Below are 25,314 nucleotides of genomic sequence, written 5' to 3' on the forward strand. Positions count from 1 at the left end.
CCGAGGTACCATCCACTGTTCAGACAATTTAAACGCCAGCCCAGATATTCCAGGGGGCTCCTCTGTCTGTGCTACTAAGACTGCAAACTTTGCGGTGATTTGCCCACTATTATGATGAACTGACGACTGAGGCTTTGGACCTACTCCAGGGATTTGAATCGAAGGACTCAATTTGGTTCAGAATGCTCCGTCATTGCTCACTTCTATTGCTTGCAAGATTTGTGGTTTTTTTTCTTTTCTGTGCGGATTGGGCATATTTAGGTGCACAATAATTCTGTATTGAATTTAATACGTATTTTACTTAACTTTCTATCGTTCCACAAGTAAGATCTCATTAAAAACCCTGAAGGAAGCTTCCGTCTTGGATGATTTTCGAGAAGGTGTTTAACTCACTGCATAGCTTTGTACACAAGCACTGCAAGGGCAGTAGAGTGAAAAGATAATTTGTCTTCAAAGGCATAGTCCACAGACTGAAGATGCGTTTGAATGCCGCTATCGCCAAAGTCAGCTTCTGACCTGAGCAACATCGATCACCAAAGACCTGAATATCGGTTCAGAGCGTGACGCATCTATCACATCTTCATGGCGCACGAACGTGCCCACAATTAGCATAGCTCCAGCACGAACTCCTGGCAGAGCTGAACCACCAAGAATAAGAGCAGCTTATGCTAAACAGAAAGTTGGGGTGCAAACTGAGAAAGTTCGCATAGACATGGAGAGAGCACTTGTAGAGGGTACGATAGGTGCGCTCAAGGAAGAGCATGAAGATGAGGCTGCTTTAGCAGAGGCAAATATCCATGAAGCAGCAAATAATTTAGACAATGTTGAGTCTATAATCAGATTCAGTTATGTCACAACAGCCAATGCATCTTACTACAGCAGGGATCCCCAACTCGGGGTCCATGGACCCCTTGCTCAATAGTATTGGTCCATGGCATAAAAAAGGCTGGAGACCCTTGTACTAAAGAGTATGCCCAAAAGAATGTGCTCCAGCTCTACAAGGAGAAGCTGTCCAGACCACACGCTCAACATGCTTTGCACACTGCGCAATGTACATTAATGTTCCAGTTAAAGGTTTACAAACGCTATGGCAGAGGCTCGACAATACTATGGCGCTCCAGATGCAATCAAAGAATCTCTCTTCAGCAGACTTGATAATTTTCTAAAGCTCTCACACAAAGAGCCACAGACACTACTGGAGCTTACAGATCTGTTATCAGAACTGCAGAAGGTTACCCACTAAGACTGAGTTTCTTGGACACTGCAAGAGGAATAAACCCTACATGGAGAAACTACCCAACAATATCCAAGTACAATGGATAGCTAAAGAGTTCCAGTATAAAGCAAAACATCACACCCCTTATCTGCCATTCTCATTCTTTATGGGATTCTGCTTACTGTTCCTAATCCTCATTGAGTGCGACCACATTCCTAACAACAGGGATGAAATCACAACCCCGAAGTTGCATGCAGTTATTTATAAATTCAAGCTAGAGCTGACAAGATCCCCCACTTTACTCTTCTGTAGAGGTTCTCCTGTTGCTTGGCAGAGACACCATTCATACACATAAGGTACATGAACAAAGCAAAGGTCAGTGCAATGCACCCCTTGCCCAATGACTGGACTTGGGTTGGGTAATAGAGGGTGAAGTCTGCCTCAATGGTGCTCATCAGCCTACTTTCAGCACCTTTAAGATTAATGTCCTAGAGAACAGGCACCCAAGTGATCTCAGACCCTGTGATAGTAGAACCCATGTAAGAGAGAAGTTTGACATACTTACAGTGGTGCTAGAAAGTCCGTGAACCCTTTAGAATTTTCTGCCTAAATATAACCTAAAATCTGATCAGATCTTCACACTAAGCCCTAAAACTAGATAAAGGGAACCCACCTAAATAACACAAAAGATATTACACTTGTTCATTTATTTATTGAGAAAATGATCCAATATTACATGTAGTTGTTGGAAAAAGTATGTGAACCTTTGCTTTCAGTAACTGAAGACCCCTTTCTACAGCATTAACCTTCAACCAAACACTTCTGGTAACAGTTGATTAGTCCTCAACATCAGCTTGGAGGAATTTTAGGCCATTCCTCCTTACAAATCTGCTTCAACTCTGGGATGTCGGTGGGCTTCCTTGCATGAACTGCTTGCTTCAGGCCTTCCACAACATTTCTATAGGATTAAGATCAGGACTTTGACTCAGCCATTCTAAAACATGAAATTTCTTCTGCTTTAACCATTCTTTGGTAAACTGACTTGTGTGTTTAGGGTTATTGTCTTGCTGCATGATCACTTTCTCTTGAGCTTCAGTTCACGAAAGAATACCCTGATATTTTCCTGAAGAATTTATTGCTACAATTCAGAACTCATAGTTCCATCAATGATGGCAAGTCGTCCGAGTCACAAGGCAGCAAAGCAGGCCCAAACCATGACACTGCCACCACTATGTTTCACAAATGGGCTGAGGTTTTTATGCTAGAATGTAGTGTTTGCTTTTCACCAAACACAACACGAAAAAGTTCTATTTTGGACTCATCCGTCTACAGAACATTCTTCCAATGGCATTCTGGTTTATCTACATGGTCTTTAGCAAACTTTAGACAGACAGCAATGTTCTTCTCGGAGAGTAGTGGCTTTCTGCTTGCAGTCCACTATGCACACCATTGTTGTTCAGTGTTTGCCGGATGATGGACTCATGAACACTGACATTAGCCAATGAGAGAGAGGCCTGCAGCTCCCTAGATGCTCCCTTGGGGTTCTCTGACCTCCTGGAATATTACACGCCTTGCTCTTGGAGTGATTTTTGTTCGTCAACCACTCCTCGGAAGAGTTACAATGATGTTGAACTTCCTCCATTTGTCCACCATCTACCTGACTATGGGTTGGTGGGGCCCAAACCCTTTAGAAATGGTTTTATATCCTTTTCCAGCCTGACGAGCATCAACAACTTTTTTTCTAAGATCCTCAGAAATCTCCTTTGATCGAGATGTGGTACACTTACAAAAACCTGTGTGGTGAAGATCACACTTTGATAGTGAAAACCCAGATTATGTTCTTTGAATAGAGCAGGGCTTCAATGAAACACTTTACTCTAATTTCCCTTTTAGATGAACTGATAACCCTGGAGGTTCACATACTTCTTCAAACAAACGCTTGTAATTTTGGATAACTTTTTCTTCAAAAAAAAATGGATGAACAAGTATTTTTTTGGTTATTTATTTAATTGGGTTCTCTATCACATTTTGGTACTTGTGCGAAGATCTGATCACATTGTAGATCATATTTATGCAGAAACTGAGAAAATTCTAAAGGGTTAACAAACATTCTAGCACCAATCTCAACCAGATTTAGGCAAGTTAGTCTTCTGTCACTCAGAAAATGATTACAAGTTGGCACCTTCCATTGAAGATGTGGTCCACTGAAGATGCGGTCTTCCTTCAAATCATGAACAAAGACTTTAGCAAAGATGAATCAAACAGTTGGGTAGCTCTCTTTCTTTTCCACTCTCCATGGCAAATTCTACCCCACAATACAATGCCCTCAGTCGACTTATGCCCCCCATTCATACATTGAGAAGGAAACCAGAAATGAAAGGTCATTACAAAGAGCTCGTGGACAGACTCTTCAGGAACATTCATCCTGTATTAGAGCTTCCACCAGATCCCAATGAAGAAAATTAGTATTTGCCCAACTTTGGTAGTTATCAACCCCAGAAACCGGCATAAGTACAAACTGTCTTTGATTCAAGTATGCAGTTCAAAAGCATATCATTGAACAATGTGCTCTTGTGGGCTCCACATGTCAATAACAGACTATTCGGGGCTCTCGTGCACTTTAGAACTGAGTCCGTCACAGTGATAGCTACATCAAACAGATGTTCCATTGCTTCCCAGTGTGAGAAGATCACGGAGACTACCACAGATTCTTGTAATTTCATAATGATAAAACTGGACAATGAGATTCTGGAGTACTGCATGAGAGTTCATATATTTCATTAACTGTCCTTCACTGGCTGTGACAATCTATGGCCTGAAGAGGACAGCTATCGAGGGAGAGAAGGAATTCGAGACTAAAGCACAGAGGTACAGACAGAGACATTTATATGTTGATGATGGTCTTAAATCATTTTCTAGTGCAGAAGAAGCAGTCAACATGCTGAAAGCAGTGTAAGACACAGTGGCGCAGTCTAATTTCAGAATGCACAAGATGTAGAGCAAGAGTCTGCAGATGCTGGAATCTGGAGCACAAAATGTGCTGTTGGAACTCAGCAAGCTGAGCAGCATCTGAGGATGCTACGGGATGGCTGACATTTACTGACAGTCGATGGATAAAGCACCACTCAATGAACAAGTCCTAATAGTAGCGACTTTAGAAGGCAAATTACAAATCAAGAAGTATTGGCTCTTGTAAAATTAAAAAGCTATTGGAGTAAAAGCAGGTGAATTAAATTTTCATATGGATCACACAGTTCAAATTAGCAAACTGTGAGTAACAATTTCATAGAGAGTACCTGGGACAGTTTCTTCAGCATGTTGTGGAACCAATGAAGGAGCAAGCTATTTCTGATTGGGTCACTTGAAATAAGGCAGGATTAATGTCCTCATGAAAGATTCTCTAGGTACAGTGACCTAACATAACACAGTTTCATATTCACTCTGAAAATTACAAGTTTGGGACTTCAATAAACCAACTACCAAAACACAAAAACAGAGTTGGAAAAACAGATTAGAAAATGGAATATCAGATAAGCTATGGCAGGTATTGGAGATATTTTATAATTCTCAGCTATGATACATGCATTGATTCTGTTACGGTTACCATTCTGAAGATTTTGTTGAGTATGTCCTTAAGAAAATGAATCTCAGGGATGTATATGGTGTCATATTTGTATTTTGATAATAAATTTACATTGAACTTTTGAACTTTGAGCAACAACCATGAAAAAGTTGATTCAGCTATTGTATGTTAAGTTTAGAATGTCACCAACTTGGGGAAAATAGAGTAATTTAGAAACTAGCAAATAATGACCAAACAGAAGAAACAGAGTTTAATAGCAAGAAACAAACAAACAGACACTGATATTTTGCAAGTTTAAAAAAAAAGCAAGAAAATGGTTTTGCTCCCTTTGAAGATGTAAATGGAGAATTAATGATTGGAAGTAAGGAAATAAAGGCTATCAAGAACTTTTTGTCTTTGCCTTTTCAGCCGAAGACACTAAAAGTATCCTGACAATACCAGAAATAAATTGGAGGGGGAACTGTGGAACATGTGCCACTACAAAAGGTACCATCAAAACAAAAGTATTAAAGACAGAGAGACCTCTGGAACTGTAGACTTGCATAATGTATTTTAAGAATTGGCAGAGACAGAAATAAATAATCTTCAAATGCAGAACCAAGATAACAAAATAACATTTGTGAACCAAAGATGCATTTTCCTTTTCATTAACCTGAAACACTAACTTTGCTTTTCTCTCTCCACAGATGCTACCCAACGTGCTGATTATTTTCAACACTGACTGGTGTTATCTACTTTCCTTCAGGTGCTTCCAAAACTGATATGTTGATCATCAATGCTAAAAATCTAAGCTGAAAATGGGAGGTCTTATCAGTTAAAAAATAAATTAACCATCATAAATATGAAGCTGGACAGTACAAGTACATGCTGAACAGGTCACTTGTGCAAGTCCAAGAATTTGGCCTTTTCCTCATCAAGAACTTAAAATTTTCTTCTTGCTATGCACCCCAATTTCCACCAAATCAACTTGTTTTTCTATCATGAGTGTAAGTTATAAATCATCCAAATGGTTTAGATGTTCTCAACCTAATCATCTATTTGTGCCATCACCCAATTTATTTACCCCTTGGATCACTCCATATCCCAACTCACAGCAGTATCAATTCCAGATCTTTCATTATCAAACCCAGTTCAGGACATTGCAGTTTCTGCTATACAGTACCTCTATTTTCCATGCAAGTTACCCTAAATTGAGTTCAAGATTCCACATTTGACCAAAATGTTAGCACATTCACAAACACAATTAAACACTTTAAAACTAGAACATAAGGTCAGAAAAAATCAAATTTGGTGAGTCCTGAAGAAGGGTCTCGGCCTGAAACGTCAACTGCACCTCTTCCTAGAGATGCTGCCTGGCCTGCTGCGTTCACCAGCAACTTTGATGTGTGTTGCTTAAATTTCCAGCATCTGCAGAATTCCTGTTGTTTGCGTTCAATGCAATATTGTTCAGTTGGATTCAAGTTACATAGAAAGAGGCATTTTAAAAGATGCCTAATGCACAGCATAACACAGTCAAGTGTACACTGTCCAAAGTGGAGTATGGAATATCCTGCTCAATATAATATTGTCAATATAGGCTTGCATCATCTGCTGAGTTAATAACTAAGACTGCTCAGGGATATCACATTCATAAATTAGATAACACAGGGCAGGGAGATCCTGATCCCAGTAAATTATAAAGCGGACAGGTTTATCCTGCTGAGAATCCATTTTATACCAGATATATCCCGCTCTCTGTGCAAAAATAACCCTCAAGTATATTATCACATTAGTGCTTGATAAGCTTAATTATACCAATTGTTCACAAGTCAAGGACAAAAAAATTATTTTTTTAATTTAGCATACCTTAAGGGAATCTTCTTGGCTGGAAAAGTCTTCATATTTTCCATTGTTTAATTCTGGTGCATTCAATAGTAGCTCAACATCAGCCAGAGCCAGCAATGCCTTGTTGATATCCAAAAGATAATCTGATGGGAAATTCTGTGATCCCATTGCTGGACTTGGAGTGCAATGGGCAGCAATAACTGTGGCTTCCTGAGGAGAGGCAGCAGTGTAAGCTTGACTTTTATTGTAACAATAGACAACAGTTCACGCAGAACATAGTACAGAACAAGTCCTTCAGCCCACAATGTTGTATTAACCTTTTAACCGACTTAAAGATCATCTGACCCTTTCCTCCAACATAACCCTTCCATTTTTCTTCATCCATGTGCCTGTGCAAGAGTCCCTTAATCTATCTGCCTCCACCAACACCCCTGGTAGTGTTGATTCACTACCACTCTGTATGTTAAAACAACATACTACCCCTGACATTCCCCCTCCCCACCCCCACCCAATACTCCAATCACCTTGTTCTCCCACACTAGCTGTGGCCAGGCTGGGAAAAAGATACCAATTGCCCATTCCATCCCTCTTATCATCTTATACACCTCCATCAAATCACTCTCAGCCTCCTTCGCTACAAAGAGGAAAGAGCTTGCTGAACCTTTCTTCATCAGGTACAAGTAGAGCTGATTCTTGCTACAGGTGTGACAGCAGCCACTCACTGCATCTTTGTCCCTTCAAACCACTGTCAGTGGAATCAAAATGAGCCGCTTATTGCCACTATGACTGAGGAAGATGCACTATGCTAGCAGCATAAAAAGAACAAGAAATGGAGATGGAAAAAGGACCCACAAAAAGCATAAAACTGATTCAATCAGAGTTTGACCCCAAAAGTCATGCTCAGTTCATTATCACAAGATGAGGGCATAAAAGCCTGTGTGGTGATGTTTGAGTCTGTAGAAAGGGCTAATAATCGTTATAACAGGGACAATGGCCGAGACAAACATTGGCATCTTGCATTTTAAATAAAAGTTAACTTACTTCAGAAACAAATCAATGATGAAATGTATAAATAGGTTACATAATTGGAGTCTTTTTCACAGGGTGGAAATGTCAAATACGATACAGTACAGAATTAAAATGGGGGGAGGAGAAACAAATTTTCTTTTGTACAGATTGTGGTAGGTAGAGGGCAGCAGGGGCAAGAGCAGTGGTGGAATTACAGTGGATACAACAGTGACATTCAGGTAGCACTTGACAGGCACATGACTAAGAAGAGAATGGAGGGACATTTGTCATGTGCAGGGAGACAGGATTAATTGAATTTGGCATCATGGTCTGTATGGACATTATGCATCGAAGAGGCTGTTCCTGTGCTGTACGAAGATGCGAAAATAGTACAGCACAGGAACAGCCTCTTCGATGCATAATGGTGGAAACCCGAGCAACACACACAAGATGCTGGAGGAACTCAGCAGGCCAGGCAGCATCCATGGAAAAGAGAACAGTCAATATTTTGGGCTGAAACCCCTCATCAGGACTGGGGGGGGAAAGATGAGAAGTTAGAGCAAGAAGATAGGGAGAGGGGAGGAAGAAGTACAAGGAGGTAGGTGATGAGTGAAACCAGGAGAGGGGGAAGAGGTTTAAGAAAGATTTTTTGAAATCCCTTGCTTTAAATATTCCAAGGTTTTTAAATCACAGAAATGAGTCAGCCCATTTTTTGTTTCAGTATTTCAATACATACAGCCTCATTTGATAATCCTTCCAACACATTATACTTCTGCACAGGGGTAATTGTTCTTTAACCTATGCTATCACATAGTTTTTAATAAAAACCCTCTCTCATCAGAAATCCCAGCATATTAAGATTAAACAGCTGTTCTTGCTTCCTATTGAGATTCAAATTTGTGTGGCTGATGCAAGTCTCTAAAACTGCTACCAATAATCCAGAATCTTAAACTCTTCTAACTCCACCATGGATAGACCCAAGCCTGGCTGTGAAAGGAGGGGGGTTGGGCCCTGGGGGCGAACCCACATCCTATACAACACCCCCAGAGCTACAGAAACGCCAACAGCATCTCCAAAGATCCCTCTTTCCGTACACAAGATTGGCTACACCTGGGGACGACTTGAAAGACTGCCTCAGGACAAGGAATTCTGGCAAGCTGCTTTTGGCGGCTATCACCCAGCCAGGGTGACGGACTTAAGCTAAGCCCTTCTCTTCGTACAGCATCTCTCCAGATCTGCATTTATATTTTGTGCCATCACTTGTTTTTAAACTAACTGGCAGTTGGCATCAGAATAATTTGGAGATTACTACCTTTCAGTTCTTAATTCTACATTTCTTTAACTCATTAAAATTTGCCTGAAAGACCTCATACATTTTCCTACCAATGTCTAGTTATTGAAGTAGACCTTGACCTCTCGTTGATCACTTTCCTTTATAGTTGACATTGGACTTTTAGAAAAACAAAAATCCTTCTGACAAACTTCATACAATTGTTATAAGAACAAGCTAAACTTTGCTTTCTAATATTTTGGATTTTATAAATTATAATCCCAAGCTTACAGAGCTCTTTAAATGTACTGGCTGGAAAGTAGAAAATTGGGCTTCAATTAGGTGCCAGCGCTTGTCTACATTGACATCATCTTTTCCCAGAGATCTACAGTACAATCCCAGACTTTGTCCCTTCATTTTCAAGGAAATAAAGTCCTCCCTTCGCTGCTCCATTTCCTGGATCAGTTCCTGGAAAGAAAAACCTCATTCAGAGACTTTGTTGCCAGATGACTTTTCTTTGTTTTTTTCTGTTATCAGTATAACATACTGATTTATGTCAGTAAACCCCAGTCTCACTTATGGAAATCTCTGCAAGCAGCTAACTCTGTGGAGATTCTTGCAAATTTCATCTTTCCAAAGCAATTCACCCATCAGGTATAACCCTTCCCACACAAGGTCATCCATGTTTTTTGATTCAGAAAAGAGCAATCATCTGTTCCATGCTCTTTGTCCTTTTACACAACTCATTAATCACGGATATTCTGCATGTCTGCAGTGATCCTCACTAATTCTTCTAAATGCTTTACGAAAACCACTCTATCCAGATGCATACACGAGGAAATCTGCAGATGCTGGAAATTCAAGCAACACACACAAAAAAATGCTGGTGAACGCAGCAGGTCAGGTAGCATCTATAGGAAGAGGTACAGTTGACGTTTCGGGCCAGGACCCTTCATGTTCTGACAAAGGGTCTCAGCCCAAAACGTCGACTATACCTCTTCCTATAGATGCTGCCTGACCTGCTGCGTTCACCAGCATTTTTTGTGTGTTGCCATCCAGATGCATCACAGCTCGGTATGCTAACTGCTCTGCCCCAAGACTGGAATAAGTTGCAGTAAGTTGTGAACACAGCTCCATCTGTCATGAAAACCAGTCTCCCCTCCATTGAGTGTCTGCACTTACTGCTGCTTGGAGAAAGCAGCCAATAAGAAGCATAGCATGAGCTGATCAGGGTTCGATTCCTGTCGTTGTCTGTTTTCCGCACGGCCACGTGAGTTTCCTCTGGTTTCCTCCCACATTCCAAAGACGTAGGGTTAGTTCGAGAGCTGTGGGCATGCTCTGTTGACACTGGAAGCATGGCAACACTTGTGGGCTGCTGAGCACAATCCTCTCTAATTTGGTTTAATGCAAATTATGCATTTCACTGTGTGTTTCAATGTACATGTGATAAATAAAGCTGGTTTTTAATCTTCAAAGACTCCTCCCGCCCCAGTATTCTCTCTTCTCCCTGTTCCATTAGGCAGAACAGGCGAAAACTTAAGAATATGTACTGTCAGGATCAAGAACATCTATTCTGTTGTTATAAGACTTTTGAACAGACCTCTTGTCTTTTAAAGGTGAACTCTAATTTACCTTAGCAACACACAAAAAATGCTGAAGGAACTCAGCAAGGCAGGCGTGTTGCTTGGATTTCAAGCATCTGCAGATTTTCTCGTTTGTCATCTAATTGTCTTTTGCACTGCACTCACTCTAACTGTAACACTATAGTATATCTTGCAAAGTTCTTTTTTCTTTTGTACTGCTTTTTAGAATGATTTGTCTCGATGACATGCAAACAAAGCTTTTCACTATCTTAGAGCACATGACAAAAATAAACCAATCAACAACATTCCTGATGGGAAATACCACACGAAGCATGTGCAGAGTGTGGAGTTGGGAATGGGAAGTTGAGGGACCTTATCATCATTAGGGATCAGGATTATTACAAGGAAAATAAGATAATAAGATCCAAATTACAAGGAACTTAATTTCTACCTTTACTCTTCCATCTTCTGAGCCAGAATCCACTCGCTTCTGTTCAATGTCATCCAGCCATTCCATGAATTCACTTTCTTCTCTTTTGTATTGGTACCACCCTACAGGATGCTCTTTCAGCTGCTCTTTCTGGATTAATCTTGTTTCCTTACAGTAAGAATAAAATAATCCTCATTTCCAATAAGTCTATTTCACAGTAATTGAGACAAACCTGAACAAGCACACACCACAGCAGCTTAGGAATACTTCCAAAGATCAATTTCTGCTCAGCTAACAGCTAACACAATTTGCTCTGAACAAATCAAACACTTGGAACATTTGAAGATATAAAAACCATGACTATTTTCCACATAATCTATCATACTTTTAAAACAATTCCTAGTAGCAATGGCTTTTCTCATACCTTAATATGAGTAAATTTTGTTTGCAGAAGGTTCAGCTTTCTTTGGAATTGTTTCCGTCTTTCATCATCAATAGTCTGCAGTAGGCTCTGCCCTTTCTGCAGCATCTCTTCCACATTTGCTTTTTCTTCATCCATCTAGAAAGACAGAATTATTCAGAAAGCACAGTACATGGAGGTACTGCACACCTCAACATACTGTTGAGCACTTGTTTACAAGATCGGATTCTAAGTCTCAAGACCATAAACTGCACCCACAACAAGAAAGGCTTCTCTGAAATTAGGACCTTATGTATTCAGTGCAAGGTCAACGTCCGTACAATTTAGATTTACATAGTGCACTTAATGTATAATGGGGCCTGGAAGTTTCACCCAAGAAATAAGCAGAAGTTGAACTGTTGTCAGGTATTTAAGAGGGTGAAGGTACTGAAGCAGAAAGCTTAAGAATCTTCAGTAGGTTCAAAATGATGAACAGACCACAGGGGAGATGGAAATGTGTCAAAGGACAAAGTTAAAAGCACAGATCACTAAAGCAGTCAAGGAGATCAAAGGATGTCTCATTAAACTCGAAGACAAATTGCATTCATAAAAACTACATCGAACAGTTGATTTTAGAAAAGGTTTACATGTAGCCCTCGGAAATTTTCTTGCAAGGAGGAAAACCATCTATTTTTAACATAATGAGTAGTTAGGGCCTGCAATGCATTGCCAGAGACCATGAAGGCCAAATTAATTTCATATTTGTAGAGAAGCTTGTTCAGTATCTGAAAGAAAGGAATTTCCACAAATGTAGGGAAACAGAAGGGAAATGGGACTAGTTGGGTCGATCTTGAATAGACATAATATGGTTACAATGGGCCAACTGGTCACCTATAAGCTATGAGCATTCGCTGAGCATATACATACAAGAACTGGTAATGCAACAGATGAAAACAATAGCTTGGTTCTCCAACATGCAGGCCTTAGTAGCAAATGCACTCAGGCTATCCTAGCTCAAGCATGCAAAATATTATAAGATCTGGCTGTAACTTCCTCCAATTTTCATTCAATTACCATCAAAATTTTTCCAGTCCTCATATACCATTAGCTTAGAGTGGTTGCTGAACAGCCTTTAAGTAGAAGACATATAAACAGTGCACAGGGAAACTTCTCACAAAATAAGCAGAATTTATAGGCACGTCCCAGTAGTGAAAATATTAAGCTGATTAACAATGCCAATACAGTCCACCAACTAAAGCAAATGTAACACCTAATGATACAATTATACATACGAGAGAGATTGCTTCCATATTTCCACTGCAGTGAGCAAGCAGAGCAACAGCAGAAGGAGAAAGTGAGCAGAGGGACAAAAGTGGCTATGACCTCTAACAAAGTACTGCCATTGCTACTGCAGGAAAACGGTGGAAAATTGCACATATGGTTTTAAAAGTATTCAAATTATAGTCCAGGCTGTAAATTGGATTTGTACAAGTTGAGAGGTATAATATATCAAATGCAAAGCCCATTAATCACAGTAACAGAGACATACAGCACAGAAACTGAAATTCCAGCAATGTCCATACCAATCTTCCTGCCCATCTACCTATATTTGGACCATTTTTTTCCTATGCCTTGATTATTCACATGCCTAATTGCCTCTTAAACATAGTGATTGTATCCGAATTCACCACCTCTTCTGACAACATGTTCCACACAACAACCAAGGAAAAAAGTTCCACTCAAACACTAAAACTCTTACTTCTCACTTTTCAACAACATGGTTTATTACCTTGGAGACACAAGAGACTGCAGTTGCTGGAATCTCGAGCAAACCCTGATACCAGGTTTCAACCCAAAACATCAACAATCCGTTCAACCTCCACCCCCAAACAGATGTGCAACCTGCTGATTTCCTCCAGCGGCTTATTTGTTATCTTTTAAGGGCAAAAGGTACAGAGTTGCCTGATGCAATGTGCATGAAAGTATGCCAGTACTCTCAGCTTTGATGAGGTAATTCATAAGATGCACACCAGCTTCAGACATACTCAGCGGTATCTGGTCACAGTCTCCTGCCTAAACTCTCCCCAACACCAATCAAGAAAATCAGTGAGATGCACTCCAATGCAAGAAAATTTGAAATATTATAACTCTGCCTGCCAAGAAGTTCCCAAATGAATTTCTTGAATGGTTTCAGATTGCCTGGCTTCCATTGTTGCACTCAATTTACAAACCTTCATCCTAAAACAAAACTGCAAGACAAAGCACATGGGCATCAAGCCCAAGCACAGACATTCACCAGACACCCACAAAAATATTTTCCAACCCAGTATAGCATTGAGGTACAGCTTGTAAAGCCAAAGCTTCATAGAGACCAGGGTTTGATCCTGACCTCGGTACAGACTGCATGGAGTTTACACATTCTCCCTGTAATGGTGTCTTTCTTCCAAGTTATTCACTTTTCTCCCAAATCCCAAAGATCTATGGAACTGCAAGTTAATTGGCCTCTCTGAATAATCTCAAGCGTCAAAGAGTGGTAGAATTTGGGGGGGGGGGGTGCAGGGAGCAGAGTCATGAGGAGAATTTGTGGAGAATAGAATAGAAATAGAATTAATAGTGTCAGTATAAATTAAGTTCTCTTGCTGGCATCAACTTCGTGAATTGAAAACCGTGCTGCCTCTCTCCATTAAACTATGATGAAAGATGATAGTTTAAAGAACTGGTGAATTAGTTATATTTTTCCATACCTTTAAGTAGCAAACCCCACTGGCATCCTGAGTGATATTAGCTACATAATACCAAGCAGGACTTGAATTATGCTGGTTATATTTAATGACTTGCAACAGGCAATGGGCTCGCAACAAGGAGCATTAATTATTCTGTGACAGTTGCTTCAACACAGAACAGTAAATATTTCATCACAGGCTGTTAACGTTATTAGGTGAAGCTATTTTTAGAATACTTGATAGACTGCACACCAGGATGACACTGCTAAGAGAGTTTATTGTATTTTACCTTTTCATCATCACTGGGAATTTCTGCAGAGCACTCCAACTTTCTTTCCAAGTTGTTTATCTTGATTTGTAGCTCAGATTCAAAGTGATCTAGATCAATACTTGAATTTACATCAGTCTTCATACCTGACTGGAACCCATTTTCAAGGTTCGTAGCTACTTGCATTGCTGCTTCCATCTGCAATTACATTAAAATAGTTTTCTATCCATTTTATGTTGAACTGTTTATTTGTTAATTATGCCAAATATACAAATTATGCTCAAAACTATGTTATTTGGCAGAGTTTAGTACTTGCAACGTTGACACTGAACCAAAGACGGACGGATGGCCTGAAGCTGGACTAGGATTAAGGGAATATGCCCAAAGAGAGAAGCCAAGGTAAGTACTGGAAAGGTTAAAGGAATTGCTGATTTTAGAGCACTGGCAGCTTTATGCATAGCCACTGAAAAACAAAGCAATTAAAATAGGGATTATTGTCATAACTAATACAACACAATTTTCTCATATGAATGCTGGGCTGGGTGCAGGCCTTCATGTTCAGGAAACTATTAAATTTTTAGTTCCATTATTTGTGAAGCTGAATGTATTTGACAATTAAAAACAGAAAACACTGTAGGAACTTAATATATCAAGCAGCATCAATGTACAGAGAAAAACAATTAATATTTCTGGTCAAAGACATTTTGTCCAAAACAAATTAATTAACACAAGTTCAAAACAATGGATTCCAGTTAATTGAGCCATCAGTTAACTGGGGCAGCCACATATTTGGGACACTCTTAGAAAATAAAAACTAAGAAAGCAGCTGTGATTCCCTTTATTTATTTTAGATACTATGCCGCTTAGCAAAGAGACTGCTGCCAAACAGTTTCTAATTAGCGTCAGTCGCATGCACTGTGTGGCTGCGAGACACCACACTGTGATTTTAAATAGTGTCAGTTGCACATGCTTGTGCTCAAAAAGCAGCAAATTTTGTCAACGATAGTTGGCAAGTAATAAGCAGGAAAACAATTCAAAACTGTTTTGCTCACTACCTTTTCAAGCATTCAGGCTTAGAGACGCCAGAAATTGCCAGGAGTGAAAATGAAACAATTTCACAAGTTAAGAGCAAAATAGAACTTGAAGATATTGACAATCATATTGACTGTCACAATGAAAATTAAGACCTGGAGGATGTAATCATTTAAAGGATTGTATGAAGACAGTTCATTATCTGCACGAGGTGTCTGTGCTGATTTTGTTTACAGCAGCGTACACTGGATGAATTCCTCCCTTGATAACTACTCGGAACTAACACAGTTTTATCATCCTGTCGTCGCATTGGCAGTGTTCTAATTCGTTCTGCATTCCAATCACATACATAACCTGTTACTCAGTTAAAAAGTAGTTTCTTTTAAACATAGACCTTTTCAACTACTACCATGAAACTTCGGCTAATTAGCACAGCCGTTTAATTGGGTCAAAATGTACTGGTCCTGATGTGTCGCAATTAAAGAGAATCCAATGTATATTAATTTGAACTAATATTAATTTAATCTATTTAAATTTTTTATATTCCTCACATTGAGAAATTATTCAATCTAACAGAAGCAAGACAATTTCTCTCAATTTTACATTTAAATAATCTCATACTGTAACATCCTTATACCATAAAAAATGTTTGAATTTACCACAGGCATGAACTTCTCTCAAAGACTGAGAATAAACTTAACCACTGTCTTGAATATTAAGTAAAGTTATTTAAAGTTATTTACAAACTCTCCACATTCAGATGATCTGAAAATGTCTAAAATGGAATTTTCATCTGGAAGCAAAATATTTTAAATGCTTCACCATTTCAACAGATGTTCAAAATTGGTTATGAATTTTGAATCACATTTTCCAGTCTTACCCTTAAAAAGTAAACAAATCTAAGCAAGTGTGAGCTGCATTCAACATAATCCTGCCCAATAGTTCATACACGGGTCATGCTTCAACTTCCTCAGTTATTCTCTTTTGTAAAATGACTAAAAATTTCAACCATTCATTTGTTCCATTGATGTCTCCTGACCTACTGAGTTACCCCAACAGTTTGCTTTATTTTTTCCTCCAGATTACAGCAGATACTGTTTTTTGAGTTTCCACACGCCTAAAATCTCAGGCAAATTAGTTCCGGTCACAGATAACAGAATGGTCAATAAAACTGTTTAAGAACAAGCAGAATTAGGAATCTTGGCCCTCAAAAATGTTATGCCTTGACCTGTTGAGTTTTTTCAGATATTCTGTTTCATTACTGCAATCTTGATCAGATGCATCTTTTCAAAAGCAAATTTCTTCAGGAGCCTATCAGAATATTCACTGGGATATTGCTCTTAATGCTTTCATAGCAGCTCACCTTGACTGATGTGATGTGCTGGGAAACCTTCTCCACATTACGATTTAGTTCAATGAGCTTTGGTTCCACCACTTGCCGGCATGAAGGGCCATTATTACTCATGAGTGAAATAGCTTGGTCACGAACATCATCAACTTGCAAGTTGATTCCATCCAGTTCAGACTGAAAACACTGCAAAGTAGTTCAATATTTCCTTTGTGCTGATCTTTGCAGAGTCTAAATACGTGTAAATAATTCACGATGTGCAATGCTTACACACAGTGCTCATTATTCACCGATGCAGTAATTATACAAGACAACTACAAAATTACATAGAATGATATATTTAAATGCATTAGTTCTTACATAAGAAATGTCATATTTTGATATAAGTTACGACACAATAATTGTCAGTATGAACTCTGATCTTTATGACTGGACATGTTGTTGAGGGCTGTACATCACTCCACTTCCAAGGGAAATTAAGACAGAGGAATAGACGTTTAAGAGCAGTGTACAAAATGTAACAGGGAATCATGACGTTCTCAAGCTTCTCCAATATTCTAATGAGCTGACAAGCAACTCCCTGATTCTCCTTGACAAGCACCTCCTTGGTTGCATATGGGCCTTAAATTAGCTAGTTTTCTGTTCCTCTTTTGCCAAACACTGGAAAACAGGCAGCAAAGTGGAGCTCATCTGCAATCAAATCAGCAACAACAGTGCAGGCTTGAGGCACATATATAACAAACACACTACTTTCAAAGTTCCTTTCCTTAGGATGTAGCAGTGCATTCCTCTTGCCTTCTAGCAAAATCAAATGGTGCAAAATAATCAACCCCTTCCTATCAAAATATTCAAGGTCATCACCGTAAAATTTTGTTACTCTGGTATTGAGGTGGTGTGTGAACCAGAACTGAGCCCTTAGTTTTTCATTGGTTATATAAAGTATTTGGATGTAAAGACAATGTAGCACACACAAGCAACACACATCAAAATTGCTGGTAAACGCAGCAGGCCAGGCAGCATCTCTAGGAGGAGGTACTGTACCTCCTCCTAGAGATGCTGCCTGGCCTGCTGCATTTACCAGCAATTTTGATGTGTGTTGCTTGAATTTCCAGCATCTGCAGAATTCCTGTTGGTAGCATACACAAGTCTGCTGATAGCGCTGTGTAGATAAAATGCGATTAGCAGGAGGGCAGGGTAGTGTAGCGCAACACTTCACAGTACCAGCGACCCAGGTTCAATTCCTGCTCCTGCCTGTAAAGAGTTTGTACATTCTCTCTGACCGCGTGGGTTTCCTCCAGGTGCTCTGGTTTCTTCCAGAGTTCAAAGATGAACCGGTTGGTAGGTTGATTGGTAATTATAAATTGTCCTGCAATTAGGCTAGGATTAAATCGGAGGGCCGCTGGGTGGCATGGCTCAAAAGGGTTGGGAGGGCCTATTCTGCACTTTATCACAATAAATCAATCAATAAATAAATCAAGATGTAAAGAAGGCACAGAATCTACAGTAGACCAGAGATTAAACAATGAGGAAGTAAACAACAAAATGAAGCAAATATTGTGAGAAATATTTAAGGTCTTTTTTTTATGTGGGTCATCTTAACAGCAAATAAAAAGCAAAAACAGTGAGATCCAAACTTTCAGGTGCAGCATAGGCGGCCAGTGTCCCATTGGCTTTATCTATTTGATTGCCTATAATTTGGAAGTAAGAAATAAACCTATGTGGAATAATGTTATAAATACTATTTATACTTTGTTCAATCTCAGCTGCCGCAGAAAAACTTATGCTCACTTCTCTGGGTAAAGTAATCTTCCCTGGTTTCCTGAATCACTTTTGAAAATACTACCTCAATAATACTTGTTTAGTTAGATCAATATGTCTCTGTTCTTTGCTCTTTACATATTCACTACAACATTTTCTAAAGATACATATCTGAGTCAAGAATTTCAAGTAGCAAATTCCATTTTATGATAAAGCTGATAGGTCAGATTTGTTTTAACCTTAAGTAATTCATTCTTTTCAACATCTGTCTTCTTATCAATCTCATCCAGCAGAATTTCCGTTTGATACAGCCAGGTGCTTATGTGGGCAACTTTCCGATTGAAGTCTTCCATCTGATGCTGATGATCCTATAGGGAATGAAAGGACAAAAACTATCCAAGATTCTTGTCTGCAAATTCCATGCGCTTTTACAGAGATATGGTTGAGCATAATAAAACCAAAAAATGTCAACAATACATGTACTACCGTCATTTAAGAAAAATTTATTGCTCGTCACCATGAAATAAACTTGCAGTATCATTAGACAGCTCATACACATCACCACTCAGGGCACAATGAACACGTGAACATGACAATATGAGAAATAAAAACCCTCTGTGCTGTACGCTATTACACATCACCAATGGAGATCTTTATCACCACCCATAGCACTGAGCAAAAATATCCTTTGGGAGAAAAAGGTTTTAAAATCAAAAACTTGTAAGAACTGAGTTTCATGCATCATTTACCCTAATATTTGAATCATAATCTCAGGGACATTTGATCAACACATGTTAGAGGCAATTCAAGCTCTTGCCAGAGATAACGTCCTTTATGTGACATTGCACCAATGACAGCATTATATCATTTTCAATACACAAGTTCAATAATCACTGAAAGCATGAAAGGGGAAATTTAATAACCACTTTATGGACAGCTATTAGAACATGAAATGCATTATCCACAAATAGTTATTCAGGCAGAAATTTTATCTAAAAGAGGGCCATTGAAGCTGGAGGTAGCACAGCTGTCTCACAGCTCCAGTGATACCAATTTGACGCTGACCTCCTGTACTTTCTCTCTGTGAAGTCTGTACAATGTCTTCAGAACTACTTACAATAACAGTCTGCTTGCTTTGTGTGCAAGGAGACCAAGGCCTCATCACACCCCACCATCCCAATTGATCACCATTCAAATTCTAAAGCGATCTATTTTCGCTTTATCGGATTGAGCGGACGAGACCAATGGAAGGTCCAACGGTCAAGAAGGCGGTCTCTGCTAGCATCGTGGAACGTGTAGAGCAGGACAAGACACAGAAGACCACCTGGTCATCCATTGCGCCTTGTCCCATCTCCAGCCGTCTCAACTCTGTCGACTGGATCCAGATGGGAATTGGGAAGAGAGAGTGAGGCTGACGCTGCACAACTCTCCCCCACTTAAATCCAAATCGATGTCGATGATGGACGAACAACATCTCAGCAGAGCAAACTTTCCTCTCTGGCTTTGAGTCATCTGTTACAATTAGTTATCTCATCCAAATCACTGCAAGATATTGTGAACAGCTGAGGACAAAGCACTAATGTCTGAGACACCCATGAATCAGGGCTTGTCTTCTGGTTCAAACACCCACTCCTTGCTACTTGATTTCATATTTGTCAACCAATTCTCAACCACGACTTTATTATCTCTATTCTTTAAATTCTGCAAGCTAACCTTTTGGTGGTTCCTTAAGGTTGTTGCAGCCGGGGGTGGTAAAGGGGAAAAACTCCCACTACCTAATAAATGCTTCCAATGACATGCACCTCAAATAGTTTCTGACAACCAAGTCCAGCTCCTGGCCTTCACGTGTGGCTTAGCTACTAAGCCCAGCTGAACTGTTTCTACTGCCAGGAAAAGGGGCAAAGGCAGGCCACTGGCAGCTTAAAACCAGTCGCTTTGGGCAGACGAGGCTTGTCAGCCATGGTTGGCAGATCAGCCAGGAGAAGGAAATCTCTTATCTCATACTTCTGCTGCCTTGCGGCTATACCCACTCATGGGAAAGGCTCTGGGACTAAATCCCGAGGGAAAAATCCAGAGCTGGAATTCCTAAAGCAATCCTACAATGAGTTCAGTGTTGCCCAGCAATTCCTGCCGTGCTGCTGGTACCAAATTGTTTTGGTCTTTGCCATTCCTTTGGGTTCATCAGATATGTGGGGGGGGGGGGGGGGTTGCTGCATGGACAACAGCTTGCTCTCCAGATCGTACTGCCCAGGCTTACGCATCTAGACAGCTAGGACACAATATCCATGGTTAATTCTGACCGACGGAGGCCTCAAAACCTCTTAGTGGAGTCTAATGAAACCCTTAAGTCCAAATACACAACATTCATAGGTTGCATTCACCCATCTGACTAGATATATCCTCAAAATCTCCAGCAGATTTGTTAAGCATGTTTTCCCTTTCAGAAACACTTGCTGATTGTCCAATCTGGTTAATGCTTTCCAAATACTCTGTTATTACATCTTTTTTTCTTAGTAGAACAGACCATTTTCCCATCACTGATGGGAGACTAAAGGCTGATTTATACTTGTGCATCAAATGGACGCCGTAAGCAACGCAAGTGGGCTACATGCGTTGTGAGCATTTATACTCGTGCGTTGGTGTCTGCGTCACTCTGCAATTTGGGCACGTCGCGCATGCACACACACCTGCCCGTGCAAGGCTTCATGGTCATGGTAGTCTTCCTTGGGGTAAACAAGTTTAAAGGGAGCGTCTTTTTTTTAAAAGCGAAATGTGTCCTCTATAATTTCGGAAGTCTGTAAAGCTTTATGGAAAGCATTGCAGCCAGAGTTCCTTCCCTGCCTTTCAGTGGCCCAATGGGAAGCTATTGCAGCGTAGGAGGAAATGCGATGCTACCAAGCAGAGCAATCACAGTTGTTGCATCTGTGTTGCCGCGACGCATAGTTACATTTTGGGAGAGGTGTGCGTCAGGCTACAGCGTAGGGATCCGTGTAGGGTTCGTGGCTACGCCATACCTACGGCATCGCTTTGACGCAGAAGTATAAATCAGCCTTCAGTGATCTGTAAATCCCTTTCTTTCTCTCCTTTTTTAAAAAAAAGTCATGCCACCTTCCAATATGTCAGAAGTTCCCAGAATCTAAAATTTTTTGGAAGATAACTATCAAAGCAGCAACCTCCGAGGCCAGTTACTCTATAAACTTTGGGAAAGTAATCAGCTTCTAACCCCATTAATTTCCCTAGGTCCATTTTTCTAACAAAACTTATTTCCTTTAGTTCCTAATTTCTTTGGACCATCAATTCCCAAATACATAAATCAGTTAATTATTGTCACATGTTCCGAAGTACAGTGTAAACCTCGTCTTGCAACCAGTTCATATAGATCAACTCGTTACACAGTGCCTTGAGTTGGTACAACACAAAATAATAACGCAGTGCAGAATGAAGTATAACAGTTACAGAGTAGAGCAGTGCAGGTAGGCAAGATCATCATGAGATAGACTGCGAGGTCGAGAGTCCATTTTATTGTATTAGGGAACGGCTCCACAGTCTTATAACAATGCCACAGAAGCTAGTGTGTATGCTTTCAGGTTTTTGTGTCTTCTACACGATGGGAGAGGGGAGAAGAGAGGACGCCCAGGGGAGAAAAGAGATTGTCCAGGGGAGATGCAGTCTTTGATTCTGGAGGCTGCTTTATTGAGGCAGTGCCAAGTGTACACAGTGTGAAAGGGAGGCTGGTTTCTGTGGTATACTGGATTGTGTGCACAACTCTCTGCAGTTTCTTGCTGTCTTGGGAAGAGCAGTTGCCATACCAAGCCATGATCCTCTCTGTAGTGTATCGATAAAAATTGGTGAGGTGGAGGAGTCGATCATCGATGATTTGAGCCCATTGGTCAGGAAGTCAAGAATCCAGTTGCAAAGGGAAGATTTGAATCCCAGGTCAAGGATTGCAAAAATGAGCTTGCATTGATTCATGATATTTAAGGCCAAGCTGTGGTCAATAAGCAGTAGTCTAACACAAGTGCCTTCACTTCCTAGATGCTCCAGAGATGAGCGTAGGGTCAGGGAGATGGTATCTGCCATGGACCTGTTTAGGCTGCAGGTATATTGCAATGAGTTGAGGTTTGTCTCGGAGGCTGGAGTTAATGTCTGTGATGACCAGCCTCTCAAAGCACTTCACAATGCTGCATTTCAGAGCTAACAGACATTACCTTGTTTCACTTAGGTACCGGGATGATGGTGGTCTTCTGAAACCAGGTTGGAACCTCACAGCAAATACAGAAGAGGTTAAAAATGTCTGCAGATACACCCACCAGCTGATCTGCATAGGATTTAAGGAAACAGCCAGGGACATCACCCAGCCACCCAGGTCTGATGCTTTTCTTGGGTTCACATTCCACAATCTGACAGTGAGTTCAAGTGCATTGGAGGCTGTGGGGGGGGGGGGGGGTTGTTTGTTAGCATTCCAGTCCCCTTTGAAATGGGATGCGCTGTTGTCAGCGTGGCTGCCTAACTTCAACTTGTAACCTGTTATAGCAAGTATGCCCTGCCACAATTGACGGCTGGTCAGGGTCTTGATTTTGAAATGATGTCGTCTTTTGGCATCCTTGATAATTTCACAAGTCAATTTTTGTAAAGCTCATGGTCACCAGATAAAAACACAGCAGTCCAAGATTTCAATAGGGTGTGGATCTCTCCGTTCATCCATAAAATCCAGTTTGGGAACACCAGTTTGTCCTTTTGGTGTACAGTCCTCAACACACTTGCTGACAAAGTCCATGATGATGGTAGTGACATGCTCATCGAGGCTGCTTGCTGAAACTTCCCTTCTGAAGACTAAACCAAATTGTGTTCTGTCTTCCTTAGTTTCCAATTGCAATTTCTTGTTTCTGACTTTGGGAGATCTACATTTATACAAATGTTAAACATAAGAAAATCTGCAGATGTTGGAAATCCAAAGCAACAAATACACAAAATGCTGGAGGAACTCCGTAGGCCAGGCAGCATCAATGGAAAAGTGTAAACAGTTGACGTTTTGCTCCAAGACCCTTCCTCAGGACTCAAATGTTATACAAATGTTTTTCTCTTCACATAACTATAGAATCTTCAGCAGCTGGTTCTCATGTTCTATAGAGAACATAGAAAATCTACAGCACGTTATAGGCCCTTCAACCCACAATGCTGTGCCACCATAGAACATAGAATAGTACAGCACAGTACAGGCCCTTCAGCCCACAATGCTGTGCCAACATAGAACATAGAATAGTACAGCACAGTACAGGCCCTTCGGCCCACAATGTTGTGCCGACCCTCAAACCCTGCCTCCCATATAAGCTCTCACCTTAAATTCCTCCATATACCTGTCCAGTAGTCTCTTAAACTTCACTAGTGTATCTGCCTCCACCACTGACTCAGGCAGTGCATTCCACGCACCAACCACTCTCTGAGTAAAAAACCTTCCTCTAATATCCCCCTTGAACTTCCCATCCCTTACCTTAAAGCCATGTCCTCTTGTATTGAGCAGTGGTGCCCTGGGGAAGAGGCGCTGGCTATCCACTCTATCTATTCCTATTATCTTGTACACTTCTATCATGTCTCCTCTCATCCTCCTTCTCTCCAAAGAGCAAAGCCCTAGCTCCCTTAATCTCTGACTATAATGCGTACTTTCTAAACCAGGCAGCATCCTGGTAAATCTCCCCTGTACCCTTTCCAATGCTTCCACATCCTTCCTATAGTGAGGCGACCAGAACTGGACACAGTACTCCAAGTGTGGCCTAATCAGAGTTTTATAGAGCTGCATCATTACATCGTGACTCTTAAACTCTATCCCTCGACTTATGAAAGCTAACACCCCATAAGCTTTCTTAACTACCCTATCCACCTGTGAGGCAACTTTCAGGGATCTGTGGACATGTACCCCAAGATCCCTCTGCTCCTCCACACTACCAAGTATCCTGCCATTTACTTTGTACTCTGTCTTGGAGTTTGTCCTTCCAAAGTATACCACCTCACACTTCTCCGGGTTGAACTCCATCTGCCACTTCTCAGCCCACTTCTGCATCTTATTAATGTCTCTCTGCAATCTTTGACAATCCTCTACACTATCTACAATACCACCAACCTTTGTGTCGTCTGCAAACTTGCCAACCCACCCTTCTACCCCCACATCCAGGTCGTTAATAAAAATCACGAAAAGTAAGAGGTCCCAGAACAGATCCTTGTGGGATACCACTAGTCACAATCCTCCATCTGAATGTACTCCCTCCACCACCACCCTCTGCCTTCTGCAGGCAAGCCAATTCTGAATCCACCTGGCCAAACTTCCCTGAATCCCATGCCTTCTAACTTTCTGAATAAGTCTACCATGTGGAACCTTGTAACCTACTCTAGGATCTGCCTAGAATTTCCCTAGTGCATAGCCCTTTATTTTTTTAAGCTCCATGTACCTATCTAAGAGGCTCTTAAAAGACGCTATTGTACCTGCTTCCACCATGGCCACCAGCAGTGCATTCCACACACCTGCCACTGTGTGTGGAAAAACTTACCCAACATCCCCTCGGTACCTATTTACAAACACCTTAAAACTATGCCCCCTCATGTTAGCCATTTCAGCCCTGGGAAAAAGCCTCTGGCTATCCACACAATCAATGCGCCTCATCATCCTATACACCTCTATCAGGTCACCTCCCATCCTCTGTCGCTCCAAGGAGAAAAGGCCAAGTTCATTCATCCTTTGTACACTATGGTTCTTTAACGCTACCATCCTTTCCCTGCCTCAATGGAACATACCCATGCAGAACTCCATGCAAATGTTCCCTGAACTTTTGCCACATTTCTGCCGTGCATTTCCCTGAGAACATCAGCTCATAACTAA

General features: G+C 40.7%; 1 protein-coding gene across 6 annotated transcripts in view; it reads right to left on the reverse strand.

Moving 5' to 3' along the window:
• Positions 1 to 25,314, reverse strand: part of LOC140201367 (utrophin-like) — a 524,122-nt gene that overhangs the window by 303,085 nt on the left and 195,723 nt on the right. For 5 of the 6 annotated variants that reach the window (XM_072265376.1, XM_072265374.1, XM_072265375.1 and 2 more), the window contains 7 exons: positions 18,683 to 18,811; positions 16,701 to 16,871; positions 14,327 to 14,503; positions 11,339 to 11,473; positions 10,936 to 11,082; positions 9,193 to 9,369; positions 6,645 to 6,833 (listed from right to left, as the gene is read on the reverse strand). In XM_072265376.1, the coding sequence (XP_072121477.1) occupies positions 6,645 to 6,833; positions 9,193 to 9,369; positions 10,936 to 11,082; positions 11,339 to 11,473; positions 14,327 to 14,503; positions 16,701 to 16,871; positions 18,683 to 18,811 (1,125 nt within the window). The remainder of the gene's footprint in view (positions 1 to 6,644; positions 6,834 to 9,192; positions 9,370 to 10,935; positions 11,083 to 11,338; positions 11,474 to 14,326; positions 14,504 to 16,700; positions 16,872 to 18,682; positions 18,812 to 25,314) is intronic. The other variant, XM_072265377.1, reaches the window with a different exon arrangement.

This window comes from Mobula birostris, chromosome 8 (assembly GCF_030028105.1).
Source record: "Mobula birostris isolate sMobBir1 chromosome 8, sMobBir1.hap1, whole genome shotgun sequence".
NCBI lineage: Eukaryota > Metazoa > Chordata > Chondrichthyes > Myliobatiformes > Myliobatidae > Mobula > Mobula birostris.